This window comes from Oryctolagus cuniculus, chromosome 16 (assembly GCF_964237555.1).
Source record: "Oryctolagus cuniculus chromosome 16, mOryCun1.1, whole genome shotgun sequence".
NCBI lineage: Eukaryota > Metazoa > Chordata > Mammalia > Lagomorpha > Leporidae > Oryctolagus > Oryctolagus cuniculus.
In genome coordinates, this window is record NC_091447.1 from 43,094,404 (window position 1) to 43,112,452 (window position 18,049).

Below are 18,049 nucleotides of genomic sequence, written 5' to 3' on the forward strand. Positions count from 1 at the left end.
TATCTAGGTTTGATTCTGGCTCCAACTCCCAACTCCAGTTTCCTGCTAACACAGACCCTGAAAAATAGCAGTGATGGCTCAAGTAACTGGCTACCTGCCACCTTTGTGAATGACCTGAATTAAGTTCCCAGCTGGAGGCCGGCGCTGCGCGTAGAGGGTAAAGCCACCGCCTGCAGTGCCGGCATCCCATATGGGCACCGAATCGAGCCCCAGCTGTTCCGCTTCCAATCCAGCTCTCTGCTATGGCCTGGGAAAGCAGTAGAAGATGGCTCAAGTCCTTGGGCCCCTGCACCTGCCTGGGAGACCCAGAAGAGGCTCCTGGCTCCTGGCTTCAGATTGGCACAGCTCCGGCCATTGCAGCCAACCAGGGAGTGAACCAGTGGATGGAAGACCTCTCTCTCTCTGCCTCTCCTTCTCTCTGTGTGTAACTCTGACTTTCAAGTAAATAAATAAATCTTAAAAAAAAAAAATTTCCCAACTCATGGCTTGTGGCTTCAGTCCTGACCTGATCCTGTCTGTTGAAGGCATTTGGGGAATGAACCAGTAGATGGAAGATCTGTCTACTTCTCTCCCTCCCACCCTGTGTGTGCATGCGTGCATGTGTATGCACACTTTTCTACCTCTGAAGTTAAAAAAAAAAAAGCAAAGATTCAGAAATACTGGAAAAATACACTAACTTTTATTTTTAGGGACTAAATTAAGGTTGTTAAATTGCATGCAGACATATATTCCAAAATTTATATTCTATTATTTCTGCTCTCAACTCTGTCCAGTGTTACAGACTGGTGCTTTTCAAAGTGTTTTCTAAGGAATACTAATTATGTAGGCCAGTAATAGCTGTTACATGAGGAGGCAGAATCATTCACTGGTAAATGCTGAATTAAACAGGTTTCTTTTTGACTGCAGAACTCTCGGAGTCTTTAATATGTGAATGTGCAATGTGAATTTACAGAGGACAGACTTAGCATAACCCCAAATTTGTTTGACTTAGAACTGCTTTTCCCTGAGCTTCTCTGCACCTGATCTGAGCTCATTTGGGGAGGCAGTCATGTACACAGTCAGAACTTAGCAATGTAGCCAAGTGGATTCCACCTACGTTTACTCCAATAAATTACCAGGATTGTTCTCGATAGTACATGTCTTCGTTAGTGGACAATATTGCTAGAATCATTTTGAATGTATTTCTTTTTGAAGTCTGTAGGTTTTTTGGAATCAGACTATAAGTCCCTCTAGGGCAAGAATCATGCTTTTACAGTCACCCGAGATGGGTGTCAGCCACCAAGCAGCACCCTCCAAGTGTGTCCTGCATGAAAGAAGAGATCATATGTGTGGACATGCGGGTTCTAAGCTACCAAGGAAAATGATACCACACGTACACTGGTTATTGTCCTTTGAGTTCCCCTAGCCCGAAATACTTGCCATAGTTCCCTGTATTTAAATTCCATGCCTCAGGGCCAGGTGTTTGGCACAGCAGTTAAGACACTGCTTAGGACACCCCCATCCTATATTGGAGCATCTGACTTCAAGCCCCAGCTTTGCTCCCAATTCCAGATTCCTGCTGTTGTGCCCCCCTGGAAGGCAACAGGTGAGGACTCAAGTGCTTGGATCCCTGCCACCCATGTGAGTGACCTAGCCTGAGGTCATGGCTCAGCCCTGGCTATCGCAGGCATTTGGGGAATGAACCAGCAAATAGAAGTCTCAGTCCATCTGTCTTTGTCTCTCTCTCATTCTCTGTCTCTCTGGCTTTCAAATAATTTCAAGTAAAAATAAATTAAAATGTTTAAAAGTATTCAAAATAGAAAGTTCATTCGTTATATCTAAACACTAGAAGGACTTATCAGAGGAAATGATTGCTAAATAAATTCGGGTGTCTTGTTGCAATGGAATACAACATGGCAGTAAAAGGGAACAAACTATTCATATACACAACAGCATTGACAATCTATACATATTATGTCAAGCAAAAGAAACCAGATACAAAAGTATACAGACTACATTATTAGTTATGTGAAATTCAGGAATGAGCACAATTAATGTGTGGGGGATGTAAATTAGAATTAGGGGACCAAGTGGTGGTTAATAGGTGTGCACGTACAGAGATGAGATACATTGCAAGAGTGCAGATTTGTGTACAGCTCTGTAAGTAAATACACTCCACAAAGAGATACACAGTGTACTGAAGTATACTCGTGTATGCAGTACTTCAAAGAGTTTGTGGGATGGAACCTGCATTTTAGTGCAGTTAAGCTGCCACCTGTGACACCGACAACCGTTAGGAGCGCCAATTCTAGTCCAGGCTGCTCCACTTTCTATTTAGTTCCCTGCTGATGTGCCTAGGAAAGCAGTGGAAAATGGCCCAATTACTTGGGGCCCTGCCACACCTGTGGGAGACCTCGATGGAGATCTAGTCTCTTGCCTTCAGGCTGGCCCAGCCCTGGCCATTGTGGCCATTTGGGAAGTGAGCTAGTAGGTAGGTAGGTAGGTAGGTCGGTCAGTCGATCGATCGATCGATAGATAGATAGATAAAGTTTGTGGGAGGGCTGACACTGTGGTGGTAGGCTAAGCCTCAGTCTCTGGTGCCGGCATCCCATATGGGGACTGGTTCATGTCCTGGATACTCCTCTTCCAATCCAGCTCCCTGCTGATGGCCTGGGAAGGCAATGGAAAATGGCCCAAGTACATGCGCCCCTGCACCCACCTGGGAGACCCAGAAGAAGCTCCTGGCTCCTGGCTTCGGATTGGCCCAGCTCCGGCCAATACGGCCATTTGGGGAGTGAATCGAAAAAGAGTGTGGGAAATGGAATTAAAAGACAAGTTTGGGGGCCAGTGCTGTGGCAAAGTGGTTTGTAAAGCCTTCTGCAAGGGTGGCATCCCAAATGGGTGCTGGTTCGTGTCCTGGCTGCTCCACTTCTGATCCAAGTCCACACTAATGGCCTGGGGAAAGCAGCAAAGGATGGCGCAAGTGCTTGGGCCCCTGCACCCATGTAGGAGACTTGGATGGAGCTCCTGGCTTCAGCCTGGCCCAGCCCTGGCTATTTAACCATCTAGGGAGTGAACCAGTGAATGGAAGATCTCTCTGTCTCTCTGTAACTCTGACTTTCAGATAAATAAATAAATAAATAAATACTTTTTTTTTTTTAATAAATTTGTTTTGGTGGAAAAAATCTTGAGCTCCATGCATATGAAGGCTTTTCAAAAAGTTCGTGGAAAATGTGCATATTATTAAAAAATACATGGGTTTCAAAAATTTTTTGCATAAAAAATTTTTTTGATTTAGTTCCATTTTTTGTTGGGCTTTTTGAAGTACCTTCATCTCTACATACTGGTACCTATGGTGGCTAAAATTTTATGAAATTTCCTTTAAGGTATGATGTGTAAAATTGACTCTGTTCCCATAGTTATGAAGTCTAAAACTTCTCATACCTTCAGAATAACCCAAAGATAGATGGATTTTTTTTCTTTGATGTGTTTGTTGCTAGTTTAGGGTTTTTTATTTCCTGACATGGTGGGGGTGGAATACAGAAGAATCTCTATCTTAGAAAAATTAATTTTCTTGGGCATGCATTTAACAAATACTAAGAGCCAGTCTGTACTATGGTAGCACTCAATTTGTAGGGGTATCAGAAGGAAGTAGATTCTTGCCATCACATCACAGGTCAGCACAGGCTGTAAGGGAAGTGTGCCGTGGGAGTGTGGACAGGGAGCTGCTCCCTCCCTCAGAATGTTCCAGCAGGCTTCCACAGAGGCCTCTCTAGGCCCTACTTCTATTTCTGCCATCCATGAAGATCCTCTACATAGAAAGTACCTACAGTGCTGATTTGAGAATTAAATTCAATTAAAGAATAATTGAAATTCCTCTGTGTAGTCTGCTTGTTTCTTAAACATCATCTTTGACTGGTGGGCCAGTTTCAAGGATACAACCTGCCACAGCAGTATTCTTTGAAATGTTTATAAATGGAAAGGTGGTGTTTCTTTGAATTCGCCTGGAGGTAACAACCAAATTTTACCCAAAATTGGAGGTTGCTTTTCCTTTCAAGTCGAGCTTGTGTGCAGCACACACTGCCCTGAGCTGGGCCGCAGCCTGAGCCCTGTGGGCTGGGTGAAGAGCCTTTCATGTTCTCACACGGGGCTCTCCTGATAGCGGATGTACCTAGAAATACTCTGCCAAGTCCCCGGTATTGGTGTGGTTATTCCTAGAAACCGAGACATTTTAAGAGAAGCGTTGAGGCTCACTGAGAGCCAATGAATGTGTGTATTCTGTAGTTAGGAACAGGGCTGGAATCCCTCTCAGTGATCCTTTGTTTTGCCTCTGCTCATAGGAAATAACATGGAATGAATTTTTAAAATTAAAGATGTTTAAAACATTTAAATACTTAAGTATTAAAGATATCTAATATTTACTAAGGTGTAGGAAAGCAATTTTTTTTTAAATTTAAGTTTCCCTTTTTTTATTTATTTGAAAGGTAGAAATCGAGAGAGATCTTCCACTGATTCACTCCTCAAGGGCCTGCAACAGCCAGGGATGGGCCAGGCTGAAGAGCCAGGAATTCAGTCTCCCAAGTGGGAGTCAGGGACTCAACTACTCGAGCCTCCCAGGGTGCACTTTGGCAGGAAGCTGGAATCCAGAGTGTAGCCGGAGTTCAGACCCAGGCACTCTGATACAGGATGCAAGACCTGCTCCTGGGAAAAATTTTTAGAAGGGCTAGGACATGTATTACATGTCTGACTTTTTTTTTTCCAGTAAATTTGAAACCAGTTAAATCTAGGGTGACGTCATTATGCCCATACAGTTGCACTGTGCTGAAAGCTGAAAGAATTCTGTGCCGAGTGATGTGATTTGTAAATTTTTGGGGGGTGCAGGGTGGGCTCGGGACTGTTAGACAGTGGGGAGTGATAGCGTTCTGGCTCCCCGGCCTCTGCATCTGCCTCTCCGGTTTCCACAGCCCTCATCCTCCGTGTATTCTGCTCTTTTGCAAACAAGACAGCCTTCCCCTGCGTCTGAGCCAGTGGGTGAGGGGTGAGTTTAAGGAAGAGTCCAACTTGGGGAACTGGTTAGATGGGGATTTCATTCGCAGAGAGAAAAACAGAAGGAGCACTGCAGAGGGAAGAAGGGAAGAGGAATGTGCGGCTCTGGCCTGTGGACCTCACTTCCGTGAAGGAAGACTTCCCTTCCCTCTGCCCCTAACCTGCCATTTGCACATCCATGGCCCTAAGCCCTCAACTGCGGGTCATTTTAGTGAAATCCCTGAAATACCTTTTTCCTAGAAAGACAACTTCCTTTGTTCTTGTAAGCTTTTCTGGTAAACCTGCATTACTATGGAAATGTTTGGGAAATAAAACTTTTTTTATTATTGTAATTAGACTTAGGCTTAAGACTGGTTTCAGATAGACTGCACAGTGAAGGGAATGGACCTGAGTCGGGTAAAATCCTGCTTTCAGTTCTGCCTGGGCCATTTGCTATCAGCTGCTTCTCAACTCCTGTGAGTTTCAAGTATGGCCATTGATAGTCACCTGGTAGATAAATAAACCGAAGACAGCACGTGGGGAAGCAGATGAAGTCAGTCCTGCATGGTGCCCACACAAGGGCACGTGGGAGACCCAGGTAGGGTTCCTGGCTCCTGGCTTTATTCAGTCTGTCCCAGCATCAGCTGTTGGTGGCATTTGGGGAGTGAACCAGCCAATGGAAGATCTCTCTCTTTCTGTGTATGTGTATCATCCTACCTTTCAAATAAGTAAAAAATCTTTAAAACACGTGTTGTAAGCTTGATTTCAAATATGTGCTTCCATTCCCTCATCACTCTACTACGAAACCTCCCGGTAGGCGCTTGGTACATGTGCATGCAGCCTATGTAAAAATGAACATTGTAGGCAACTGCTGAGTCCTCTTAGAAAATCTGAGTAATCCTGTGGCCTCCCCAAGCTCATCGATCTCCTCGCAACAACCCTGAAGAGGAACAATGAGCTCTGCAGCCTGCCATATCCGGTGTTGAGAATCATTTTCATTTCTACTTATCTCTGAAGGTTGAAGGAATGTCTGCAAATATTTGTTGGGTTTCTATGGTGAAGGCAGAGGGAGATCAAGTGTGTGATTGTTTAGTGTCAAAATCAAAACTGCACTGCACTGTACTTCCACAAAGAGAATGAATTTGTTCCTTGACACATAATAGACATTTAGCAAGTGGTAACTATTTTACATTTCATGAATTCAAGAGAAAGTTTAAATAATGCAGTCTGAAGGAAAATACGGACTCTTCAGGTATTGTAAAACTTCATTTTATAAAAAGAAAATGGTCCTCACACTTTATTAAACAATCATCCGTTGACCCAAGATGATGTTGGTTGACCCTTGGGATGCCTGGAATGGGTCTGGGGACACACTGTGGTTTGTAAACTTCCACAACAGAAACCCCCCGTGTCCTGCCCTGGGTTGTCATCCCTGTCACCCTCCATTCTGCTGTCTTCCAGGGACCTGGACACGTGTGGGAACATAGGTTTATTTTATGCCTGTGGTGTACAGTGCTCCACAAGGTCCTGGGTTGATCGGCCACCCAGGAACAGTCTGCTATCTGAGGGCTGGCGTCAGGTCTGCAGGCTGTAAGTGCACAGGCAGAAAATGGAGGAGATACAGCGTGAGACTGGCAGAGAGAACTGTGGGGGGCAGGACTAACCAGAAGAATGGAGTCCTAGGAGAACACGCCTGAGACAACATTCCACATTTGGGGAGACCGGAAGGCTGAGACACAGTGCTCACAGACACACATGCACGCCTGCACACACACGCACACACATGCACACACACACACACACGAAAACCTCTGAGCCTCTCCTGGGTTCAGGCCAGTCTTCTTGTCAAGGAGAAGCAGACAGAGTTGCCAGAGAGGGTAGGAGTCACATGGTGAGGACGGTGTGGGTACTCTGGACTTGAACTTGACCTTAAAGCTCTGGAGAATGGAGCAAAGGGTTTTAAGCAGGAGGGTGGTGAACACAGCTTCACATGCCGTGGAGAAGATGGGCTGCAGGGAGGCAAACTAGTGAGTAGAGATCACAGTTGGCTGCTGGGACCTTCTGGCAGAGCACAGATTCAGGATGGAACGGTCAGGGTCTGCCGGCCTTACTGATGGAGATGAGTAGGGAACCTGGCTAGGGGGTTATTTTGCTGGGGGGGGGGGGGGTCGGTGATATACACAAACTCCAGAGGGAGGACAAGGCATGCATTTTGGATTTACAGCAGCTACAAGAGGACTAAATGGGATTTCCAGGAGACCATTGGAGTTGCCCATCAGATTCTGCTGGTCAGGTTTCTGGGGCTCACCAGGGTTTGTGCATCCCCTCAGAAAGACAACTGCCACTTTAAAGAAAGCAGTTCTTCAAGGGGGAGGATGGTAAGGAACACCAGAACAGGCCCCAGTGTTCTGTGCTTGCTACACAGGCTACGCCCCTACCCCACCCCACCCCCAGCAACACTACCAAATTGTCCTCCAGCCAGCTCATTTGACACATTCCTCATTGTGACCACACTGTCTAGGACCAACAAGGTACCTCTCATGGAGTGGACACTCAGCCTTGTGAGTTGACTTGAAGTTCACTTTGATCTTTAAAGGTTTGCTGTCTGGGGTTAAACCTGTTAGAGACAGAGCTGCTTCATCATTCATAAAATGAGACATCTGCATTTCAGCTCCTGTTGTCCCTCCCCAGTCACAGCACACAAGCCCTTGCACACGAAGCAGCTCTCTTCCCCTGCTGCGCCCTTCGTCTCTGCTGGGAAGGAACATCGTCTCAGTTCATTTGCCCTGTGCCGTCCATTTTCCTGTGCACCCTCTTACACATCCTCAAAGTCAAGTCATGCTCAGCCCCACCTGCCTCCCAGGTCCAGCTCTATTGTTGATAACACGAGTATTCAGCGGTGCCAAATGATTGTGGGACATTGCAGTCACCCATCCTGCAGTACAAAGGGGCAGACTGCCTCCGTCCATCTTCAGCCCTACCACCGGCAGTTCCCTGTGGTTCATCCCCAAATCCAGACATCAGATAATGGCTGTGGCCAATGAGTCAAATGAATGAAAACCAGAAAGGGTTAGGGATGACAGGAGCTAGTGGACGCTGAAAGGAGAGCCGTCCTCTAGCTGGAGGTCAGGAAAGGCAGGATGTGAGCCTGGCTTTGAAGGATGGGTAGGATTTGGACCTGCAGAGAGTATCTCACAGAGAACCACACGGGCAGTGCTGGGAAGGCAACACAGAAATGCGAGTTGGGGCGTCCCTTGGTGGCGGGTGCAGCAGACCAGAGGCAAGAACAGAGTTGCCAGCATAGACTCTCAGTTGGTTTTTGTCCTGTCAAAACCTCTCCTTCTGGCCCTTAGATCACAAGTGAGGATATCTGAGATGACTATGTTGTTACAAAATATTGTGTGTGTTAGCTGTTACTGATAGTTAACTCTTAATAGTTTCTACTTGCATAATAATGAGAAGGCTGCTAGGCAGAATTAAAATCCTGATTATTTCTAATATTCATATTTTAAACCTATAACTTTGAAGAACTGAATTCTCTATTATGAGAAGTTGGTTAAACAGTCACTAGTTTTCTCCCCCCCCCCCCTTAAGATTTAGTTGGAATGACAGAGAGAGAGAGCTTTTATCTATCAGTTCACTCCCCAAATGGCCTCAACAGCCAGGGCAGGGCCAGACTGAAGCAAGGAGCCAGGAACTCTGTCCAAGTCTTTCCTATGTATGTCAGAGGCTCAAGCATTTGGGCCATCCTCCACTGCCTTCCAGGGCCCATTAGCAGGGAGCTGGATCCAAAGTGGAGCAGCCGGGACTTGAAGTGGTGCCCATGTGAGATACCAGCGTTGTAGGTGTTAGCTTAACCTGTTACACTACAATGCCAGCTGCACTAGTTACTCACTTTCACTTTGTAAAACCATACTAGTTTTCTGTGGGAGAAAAAAAGATACTAGACAAGCATTGTCTTGGCGTGAAAAAGAGCTTCAAGCACAGCTTAGAACGTCTTTGCTTTAGCAAACTAAAGACTTTGAAGTATTTCAAGGATTGCATCCTTATTTATTGTAAATCATACTCTACAACTGCACTTGAGACGTGTTGTTGGAGTCGGCCCCCGAAAGGAGACCCTCACCGCATGGTTCACTCAGTAAGTGATCACTAAACCAGAGGACAGTGAGGAGACTCAGGGTTAGAATTAAAGAATCTGTAACAGGACATAGAATGCTAAGAGAGAACACCCACCCTATAGATCCTCTACTCTAAATTCCCTCCTGACAGCTCAGAAAACTGAGGCCTGGAGAAGGCACCCCCTAGGCCAGTTTCTTCAAGTGTAAGCTGTGTATGTTGGTCACCGTCCCAACAGGAAGTGGATGGCACACACCAGACAGTTCAGGGAGGACTTAGGCACGTCGGCACAATGTACAAAGACGCCGGTGTAAGAGAGCTCAGGAGCTGGGGCTGTAATGAGTCCCTTGGTTGCAGTCAGGCTGTTCCCATTCCCAGACTGAAAAGGAAGAGGGAGAGCAATTGCTGGAATCCAGAGGAAGAATCAGGTGGAGCCACTTCCCGGAGGTGGATACCAACTTTGTGGTGGCAACGCAGCCATCACTCACAGGAAAGAAACCACAGAGCTAAGGATGTGTGCCCTCACCATTGAGGCTTCCTCATGGCCAGGGGCATCTTGGGGGAGGATCTGTCCCCCCAAGATGCCCCACACTGTATTCATGCCTGCAGCCTTCTCTGCTGTTACAGCCTGTAATAAGGGTGAATCAGATAAGAGCTCCAGTTTTCCCAGGCCCTTGGTAAGAGGGTATGGGAATAAAAGACTGTTAAGTAGAATATTAAGTGAGAGCGCTTTACCCTGACATGCATTTTGAGTCAGAGTTGGCCTTGGCCCCCGCTTTATCTTAGACTGTTATTGAACTGATTCAAGAAATTGTGAATGGAGATCAAAGCAGTTTAAACAGATACATTGGGTTGTGTAAATATCCTTGAACTCCTCCCCCTGCTTTCCGGTCCGCCTCCTGTTGCCAGCTCCATTCAACACCTCCAGAGGCTGTTAATACGCGTAATGATTGTAATAAACATCGCATCTGCTTTGGTTCCAGCTGGCTGCAGCCACCCAGCCCTATCCATAGTTGCCATTGTTATCTCCTCTTGCTGGACAACTGCATGGGTCATCACCAGTAGCCGCCTGTGTCGTGGATTTCTGAATGTTGGTCTTAATGTATTGTACTCCTGATCTCCTGATTCCTTCAGCGTGTTCCTAACTTTAAATTGACCATCACATCTTAAGGATAGTTAGAGTGAATCAACATGGAGAACTCTTGGTAGAAATGTATTAAGAGTTTGAAAACTCCTTACTTCATGCACTAAAACCTTGAAACATTTTTCACCAGTGTTGTCCCTTCCTTATGAAGTTTTCAAAGAAAAATTATTCAGCTTTTGCTTGTGTCTGCTTTAAACTGGTGGTAATTTAGGCAGGCTTCCATCCGAAGCTTTTCAGTGGCACAAAAGTATGCTAATTCCTAAGCAAAGATAGTTTATATTTTACTGTCAGGGAAATTTGTTACACTTTGTCCTCAAAACCTCGGGGCCAGATTTAGTTTGGTAAATATTCTAAATTCTCTGAGATTACAGAAATTGTCATCAATTGAGAGATTCAAAATGACAGTGACTTAATGTAAGAATTGAAGGACTGTGGGACAGAGATGGTAGACAGATAGGAGCTGGAAAGCCCTCTTGGTATGTAGGTTTAGATTACATGAACCAGGAAACATCTAGTGGAACATAGTGGTGTTGGGATTATTTTATTGTAGAAATGTTAAGTATCATACAGTTCATATTTTAGTATTCATTTCTACAAAGATTAAACCAAAAAGATATCTCTTTACCAAGGGTAGGGAACCTTTTTTTCTGCCAAGGGCCATTCAGATACTTAATAGCATCATTCACGGGCCATACAAAATTATCAGCTTAAAAATTAGCAGGCTGTAGGTCCCACCTGCAGTGACCGTCATAGGGCTGGACCATGTTATTTCAATGGAGGCAAATGGACTTTTTAAATCTTAGCTTTAATTGGATCACTAAATGGGAATTGATGAGTGTCACACCACGCAGAGCATTGCGTGGCCAAGTAAGAGAAACCTTTTCCTTCAACTATATTTTAAGGAATTCATTTAAGCCAAGAGGACAGCTGAGTGTGAGATCCGGAACGTCTTTCACATTAGACACAGACAGGCCTTTGCAACAGCTGTGACACCGAAGCTGCCACCAGGGATGCCTGCACACTGGAGTGCCTGGGTTCAAGTCCCACTCTGCACTTCATTCCAGCTTCCTGCTGATGTGCCCCTGGGAGGCAGAGGTGATCACTGCCAAAGCTGGTTCCCTGCCACCCACATGCGAGACCTGGATACAGTTCACAGCTCTACTGTGCAGGCATTTGAGGAGAGAACCAGTGGACAGGAGATATCTCTCTCTCTGCCTTTCAGATAAATAACTGTTAAAAAAAAAAAAGGCATAATTCTCAAAAAGGAAAACCATTACATTTTGCATCTATATTAACTAGGATTTGTGTAGTCTTGTATCTGTCACCATCTAAATTCTTGTTATTTTAATATTTTGTAATAATAATAAATTTTATTTACTGAAAATAAAAGGCCAGTGTATATAAGGCAGACATCCTTAGATGTACAAGGAGATACTGGGGAAGGAAAACAAAACATACTTCTTCAGAGTTTGGCAAATAAACTCTGGGAAGATACAAGCTAGGATTTATAGGAGACAAAGTCTTACTAATAAAGGACTATACACTTAGAGAGAATGCTCCCTCACACCCACAGAACAAAAGTCGAAATTCTACCAAGCAGAAACTGAAAGTTGTGGTCTCCAGTTGTGATGCAATAAAATTAGAAATCTGACAATTAAAACACTTTTCTGAGAAATTTATTCTTCAATATAATATGCTTTTGGGTTAAAGAGAAAATTTAGAAAAGTTTACTTAAAGATTTTAAAAAAGAGGGAAATTTAAAAAGATGAAAATCAACAAAGTATAAAACAAAGCACTAACCCTCCCCAAAATGCAATTAAATGCTTTTTAAATAAATATAGCTGAGTTCTGGATAAGCCTAATGGCTATAAAGAGAAAATTAAAATGTATATTATGCCTGGTCCAGCCTGGCCCAGCACAGCACAGCCCAGCCCAGCCCTTGTTGTTCTCGGCATTTGGGAAGTGAAGCAAGAGGATGAAGTTCTTTGACTTTCTGCCTTTCAAATAATGTGGGGAAGGATGGGGGGGGGGGGGTGGAGTGGGGCCCAGTACTGTGGCGTAGTGGGTAAAGCTGCCACCTGCAGCACTGGCATCCCATATGGGCACCAGCTAGAGAGCTAGCTGCTCCACTTCCGACCCAGCTTCCTGTTAATGCACCTGGGAAAGCAGTGTTAGATGGCCCAAGTGGTGGGAGACCCAGAAGAATCTCCTGGCTCCTGGCTCTTAGCTTCAGCCTGGCCAAGCCCTGCTGTTGCAGCCATTTGGGGAGTGAGCCAATGGATGGAAGATCTCTCTGCCTCTGCCTCTGCCTCTCCCTCTGTAACTCTACCTTTCAAATAAGTAAATAAATCTTAAAAAAAAAAATAAAGCCTGGAATGCTAGTGCTAATATTTATTTAAGATGTTAACATATTAAATAAAGACTCATAATATTTTCTTTTTTGTTAATTTTTCATGTTTTAATATGAGGGATGGATAATGAAAACTTTCCATTCTTTTCTATATTCTTGAATAGTGTAACTAACATAAGAAATATTATTCCCCTGATGGTCAAACTCATTTGTAAAATTATTTGGGTCTGAACCATAGCTAATGTTCCTTTAACCACCTTTTACATTTCTTCTTAGTATAGTCTGTTCAGGTTTCAACCTTTTTTTGAACCCATTTTGGTTATGGTAAAAAAAAATTTCCTAGGAAAAATCCTTAATGAAAATTGTCAGCCCTGGTAAATTGTCAGCCCTCTTTTAGCATCAGTAATCCATCAGAAAACAGTTTCCTTAGAATAGCTTAAAAAATGCTGTATTCAGATTAAACTTTTAGACCTTGTTTTGAATTGGAAGTGAGAAGATAAATGTGAGCCCCTATAGTATCTGTGTCTATGAACCACTCAAGTGGAACTTGGCAGGCAGTTTGCACCTGCACTTTTATTTACAGTGTGTCAGAGGAGCAAAAGTGTTCCTCCAGCTACAAATACTAATAACACAGAAATAAATCAAGTACATAAAAACTGGAGCCCAGAATTGGACACTCTCTTTGGTGAAAAATAAGAGTGGTTGCTCATTGCATTTTCCCCAGTTATCATCCTAAGAATGGTTTCCTTAATGATCATTTCTGTGATATTTGTTAAATCCTTATATGTGCAGTATTGTGATAGACATTTACATACATAGTGGGTAAAGTCAGGACCATACCCTCAGAAAGGAACTGTTACCTCATGTCATTTTCATGGAGCAGTGGCTTCAGGGCACTGATGGCCACACTAGGCCTGCTGGGACACAGGGAATGGGGTATGTGTGGAGAGGAGAAAGAAGACTCCCAGCCCAGGGGAGTGGTGTAAACAAAGCCATGAAGGCCGGCGCCACAGCTCAATAGGCTAATCCTCCGCCTGCGGCGCCAGCACCCTGGGTTCTAGTCCCGGTCGGGGCACCGGATTCTGTCTCGGTTGCCCCTCTTCCAGGCCAGCTCTCTGATGTGGCCCAGGAGTGCAGTGGAGGATGGCCTAAGTCCTTGGGCCCTGCACCCGCATGGGAGACCAGGAGAAGCACCTGGCTCCTGCCTTTGGATCAGCGCGGCGTGCCGGCCACAGCGCGCTATCCGCAGCGGCCATTAGAGGGTGAACCAATGGAAAAGGAAGACCTTTCTCTCTGTCTCTCTCTCTCTCACTGTCCACTTTGCCTGTCAAAAAAAAAAAAAAAAAACAAAAAACAAAAAACAAAAACATGGAGGCAGGAGCTGTAGAATGTGTTTCTGTTATCTAACTGCTCATGCCTGCCCAAGGAAGGATGAGGGTTACCTAAAGAACTTGAAAGAGAAGAAAAAGGAAAAATCCAAGGGCCCCATCCATAGGGGTCTAATTGAGTGGGGGCAAGATAAGGCCCAGATACCTAAGCTTCTCTGAAAGTCCATGGCTGATTCTGTTCACAGTCAAGGTTGAAAACCAGCTGTGTAGTCTAGTCTGTAACTAGAGTGCAAGGGATCTTTCAGTAGTGTGGGATTAGGTGCCAGAAAGACGTATGGCAGTCAAGAGATAATTGGAATAACGTTTTAGTGCTTTAAAAATAAGATTTATTTATTTATTTAAAAGTCAGAGTTAGAAAGATGGAGAGAGAGAGATTCCATCCACTGGTTCACTCTGCAGATGGCCGCAGTGGCCAGTGCTAGGCCTCAAGACATGCAATAATTATTTCACTGTTGTTAGTAATCTTTGTCAGGCAACTGGCCCCAGTGGGGCAGTTCTTCTGCTGTGTGTGACATTGCCTGGGGCTGCAGCCATCCAGGGGATCTGCTGGAGCTGTCCACAGGGGCATCTTCCTGTAAGTGCCACAGCGTGGCAGCAGGGTTCCAGGAGCAGGCATCTCAAAAACAACATTTGAAAAGGCCCTGGGGCCGGCACCGCGGCTCACTAGGCTAATCCTCCGCCTTGCGGCGCCGGCACACCGGGTTCTAGTCCCAGTCGGGGCGCCGGATTCTGTCCCGGTTGCCCCTCTTCCAGGCCAGCTCTCTGCTGTGGCCAGGGAGTGCAGTGGAGGATGGCCCAAGTGCTTGGGCCCTGCACCCCATGGGAGACCAGGAGAAGCACCTGGCTCCTGCCATCGGATCAGCGTGGTGCGCCGGCCTCAGTGCACCGGCCGCGGCAGCCATTGGAGGGTGAACCAATGGCAAAGGAAGACCTTTATCTCTGTCTCTGTCTCTCTCTCTCTCTCTCTCTCTCTCACTGTCCACTCTGCCTGTCAAAAAAATTTAAAGAAAAGAAAAGGCCCTGGACCACAAGTCTTCTGACCTTAACTTGATTCGTCTCACACATTACTGCAACACGCTCTGCGGGTCAGGTGAGCACTCAGATTCTACGGAAGGTGAATAAACTCCATCACTTGATGGGCGGAGCAGCACGTGCACACCAGGAAAGAAGGAAATTGATAGCGACCATTTTTTAGACTTACATCTACAATCTGAATGCTCCAAGTAATACAGCATCAAAATAAGTGAGGCAGAACTGGAGGAGATTTAGATAGATGTCACTCATAGTAGAACTAGGGGTTGGTGTAGGTGCAGCTGTTAAGTCACTAGAATATCTGCATCCCATATCTGAGTGCCCGGTTTGAGTCCTGGCTGCTCTGCTTCCAATCCACCTGCTGATGTGCACATTGGGAGGCAGCAGATGTTGCCTCGGGTAATTCTGCCACCCATGTGGGAAACCGGATTGAGTTCCAGGATCCTGGCTTTGGCCTGACCCGGCCCTGACTGTTGGAGGCATTTGGAGAGTGAACAGTGGATGGAATGTCTCCCCTCGTCTCAGATATTTGTAGGATATGTGCCTCTTCCATACCCCAAAAAGGGAAATACTCGAACCTCTACACTCGCAGAAATATGAAGCCTTAACACACTGCGTTTTCCTCAGCCGTCAACCTGGCAGCAGTCGTGTGGCTTCCCCATCACACACTGCTCTGTAGGAAGTGGAGTTCTCTCTAGGTCTGAAAGTGGGGTTATGCATTCCCTCAAGTTCCTCCCCACAGGAGGGGTCCTATCTTGATTCCCTGCCAGGACCCTGGTAAGAGCAGCTTGGCCCTGGTTGTTCTGTAGGTTTCCGGTCACCTGCGTCAGCCACTGGACATGTCGTCTAATCCCCTAATAAAGCAGGCCTGGGAATTGGGCTGGACTCCTTGCCATCACCTGTTGCCCATGTGTTATTTTTATAATCCCCTTAAGAAAAAGTGTAAACTGAGCTAAACGTTTGGGTTTAGTTTATTTTGTTGCTGTTGCTGACTCTGCTTTGCTTTCTGAAACTCTTGTCATTTGCCCTCCTGATAACTCAAACTGTGTCTGGGGTGGGAACCCAGGGTGTGGGACTGATTTCATTTCCTGCTGTGCCAGTGATGAGTCCTGTTTACTCACTGCTTTTATCACAGCGGCCCCACGTGATTAACAGGAGTGTTTGCGAATCTGAATCTTGTTGCCGAAGCCTCAGTAACGCTTAGCCCCTCTGCCCCTGCAGGTCGTCACGCTGTGGTACCGAGCTCCAGAAGTCCTGCTGCAGTCCAGCTACGCCACGCCCGTGGATCTCTGGAGTGTCGGCTGCATATTTGCAGAAATGTTTCGTAGAAAGTAAGAAATACCATTTTCTTTGTGAAGCTGCATTTCGCGGCAGCGTGGCGTTTCTGTCGTGTAGGCTCATGATGTCCAAACCCACATGCTGCAGGCTGCCGCTTCCGAGTCACCTGCCTTCCCGGTCCTTACAGCGTAGTGTTGTACACTGTAGCTTCCCGCTCTTGGAAACTCTGTTGGTAAATTCACACTCTGCTATTCTTACATTGGGATTGGTTTTGTTTGAGGTGATAGGACATGGTGCATGAGAAGCGGACGGTGGTTTTTTTTAGTGACTGAATACCCTCAAAGTAGACTTGATCCATTGGAGGAGGAATGGGACTGTTAAGGTTAAGGATGTGGGAATTTTTTAAAACAAAAATTTTGATGATCCAAATAGTTGAGGAAAGGCTACTTGGGCTGGAAAGGACGGACCAGGAGCATGTAGAATATTTTAATGCTGCCATATGGAGGAGAAACCAGACATTTCTGCACTATTGGGCAAAACTTGAACAAGAAAGTAGAAATTACAGAAATGAAGAATTTTGGTTCAAGGAGGGGGATCTGTCCACGGAGTCAGTTATCTGGAAAGTAGCTTGGGGATTGTGTGTTCTCACTGGGTGTACAGGGACCACCATGCACTGGCACTCAGAGGCTGAGCTAGATGACTTCCAGGGCCCCTGGAGTCTGCAAGTCTGTGATTCATTTGTTTGATTTTCAGGTCACACGAAATAGCCAAACAATATAATAAAGATCTGCCAGGAAAATAATCCATGCCTGGGTACTAAGTTCAGCCTGGTCAAAATTAAACAGCGAACCTAACCATAATCTAATCTCTATTTTTTTTCTGTTTTTATTTCCATGGGAAATTGTGAGTTGGGAAGCTGAGCATATTCCCATTGGACACACTATATTCAAAATGAAGCTCATAAGAAAAAGAAGTGGTCCATAACTGCTTGTTTGTGTTTGTTGTAGCCAAATGAAGTTTTGTACATGTAATAGAAACATCTAGAAGTCAGCCAGTTCATCAGTAGCCGACAGGATGTGATCATGGCAAGAACATGAGAGGATTCAGATGTTTGATGCAAGCCTGGTGTGTGCCAAGGATAGCACTGAAACTCTTCCCTTATGTCACCTTTTTTTAGGAGGTGTGAGGATGGACTGGTGCATCAAACAGCTAGGAAGTACCAGGGGTATGAGTCTTATAAATTCCAACCCAGTACTGTTGTTCTACCAAATAGGGAAGAAAAAGAGGGATATCAGACCCAGCTATGGTGTTTGCCAATTAGGCTAAATAGGTGGTGGTAAAAGCTTGGTCTCTGACTTGGTTGGAAATGCAGGTACCCAGGCCTTGCCACAGACTTGCAGAGTAGAAGAAGCCCTGGGACTGAGGTCCAGCAGCATGTGTCTTAACAAGCCCTCCACTTGATCCTAGGGGCACCCTCGGGGTGAGAGCCACTGAGTGAGGCGACAGTGCAGCCCGGGGTGGGCCCTTTAGAAAGGGCAGGTGCCAGGCCCCACCCTGCAGATGCTGCTGGTTCACTGTGGGGCTGAGGCCAGGAATTCCTCTCCTCTCCTCTCCTCTCCTCTCCTCTCCTCTCCTCTCCTCTCCTCTCCTCTCCTCTCCTCTCCTCTCCTCTCCTCCCCTCCCCTCCCCTCCCCTCCCCTCCCCTCCCCTCCCCTCCCCTCCCCTCCCCTCCCCTCC

At 45.8% G+C, this 18,049-nt stretch overlaps 1 protein-coding gene across 2 annotated transcripts in view; it reads left to right on the top strand.

Annotated features, from left to right (window-relative positions):
* The window catches only part of CDK6 (cyclin dependent kinase 6), a 234,537-nt gene that overhangs the window by 145,124 nt on the left and 71,364 nt on the right, over positions 1-18,049 (top strand). For both annotated transcript variants that reach the window (XM_051853341.2, XM_002713805.5), the window contains exon 4: positions 16,256-16,365. In XM_051853341.2, coding sequence (XP_051709301.1) covers positions 16,256-16,365 — 110 coding nt within the window. The remainder of the gene's footprint in view (positions 1-16,255; positions 16,366-18,049) is intronic.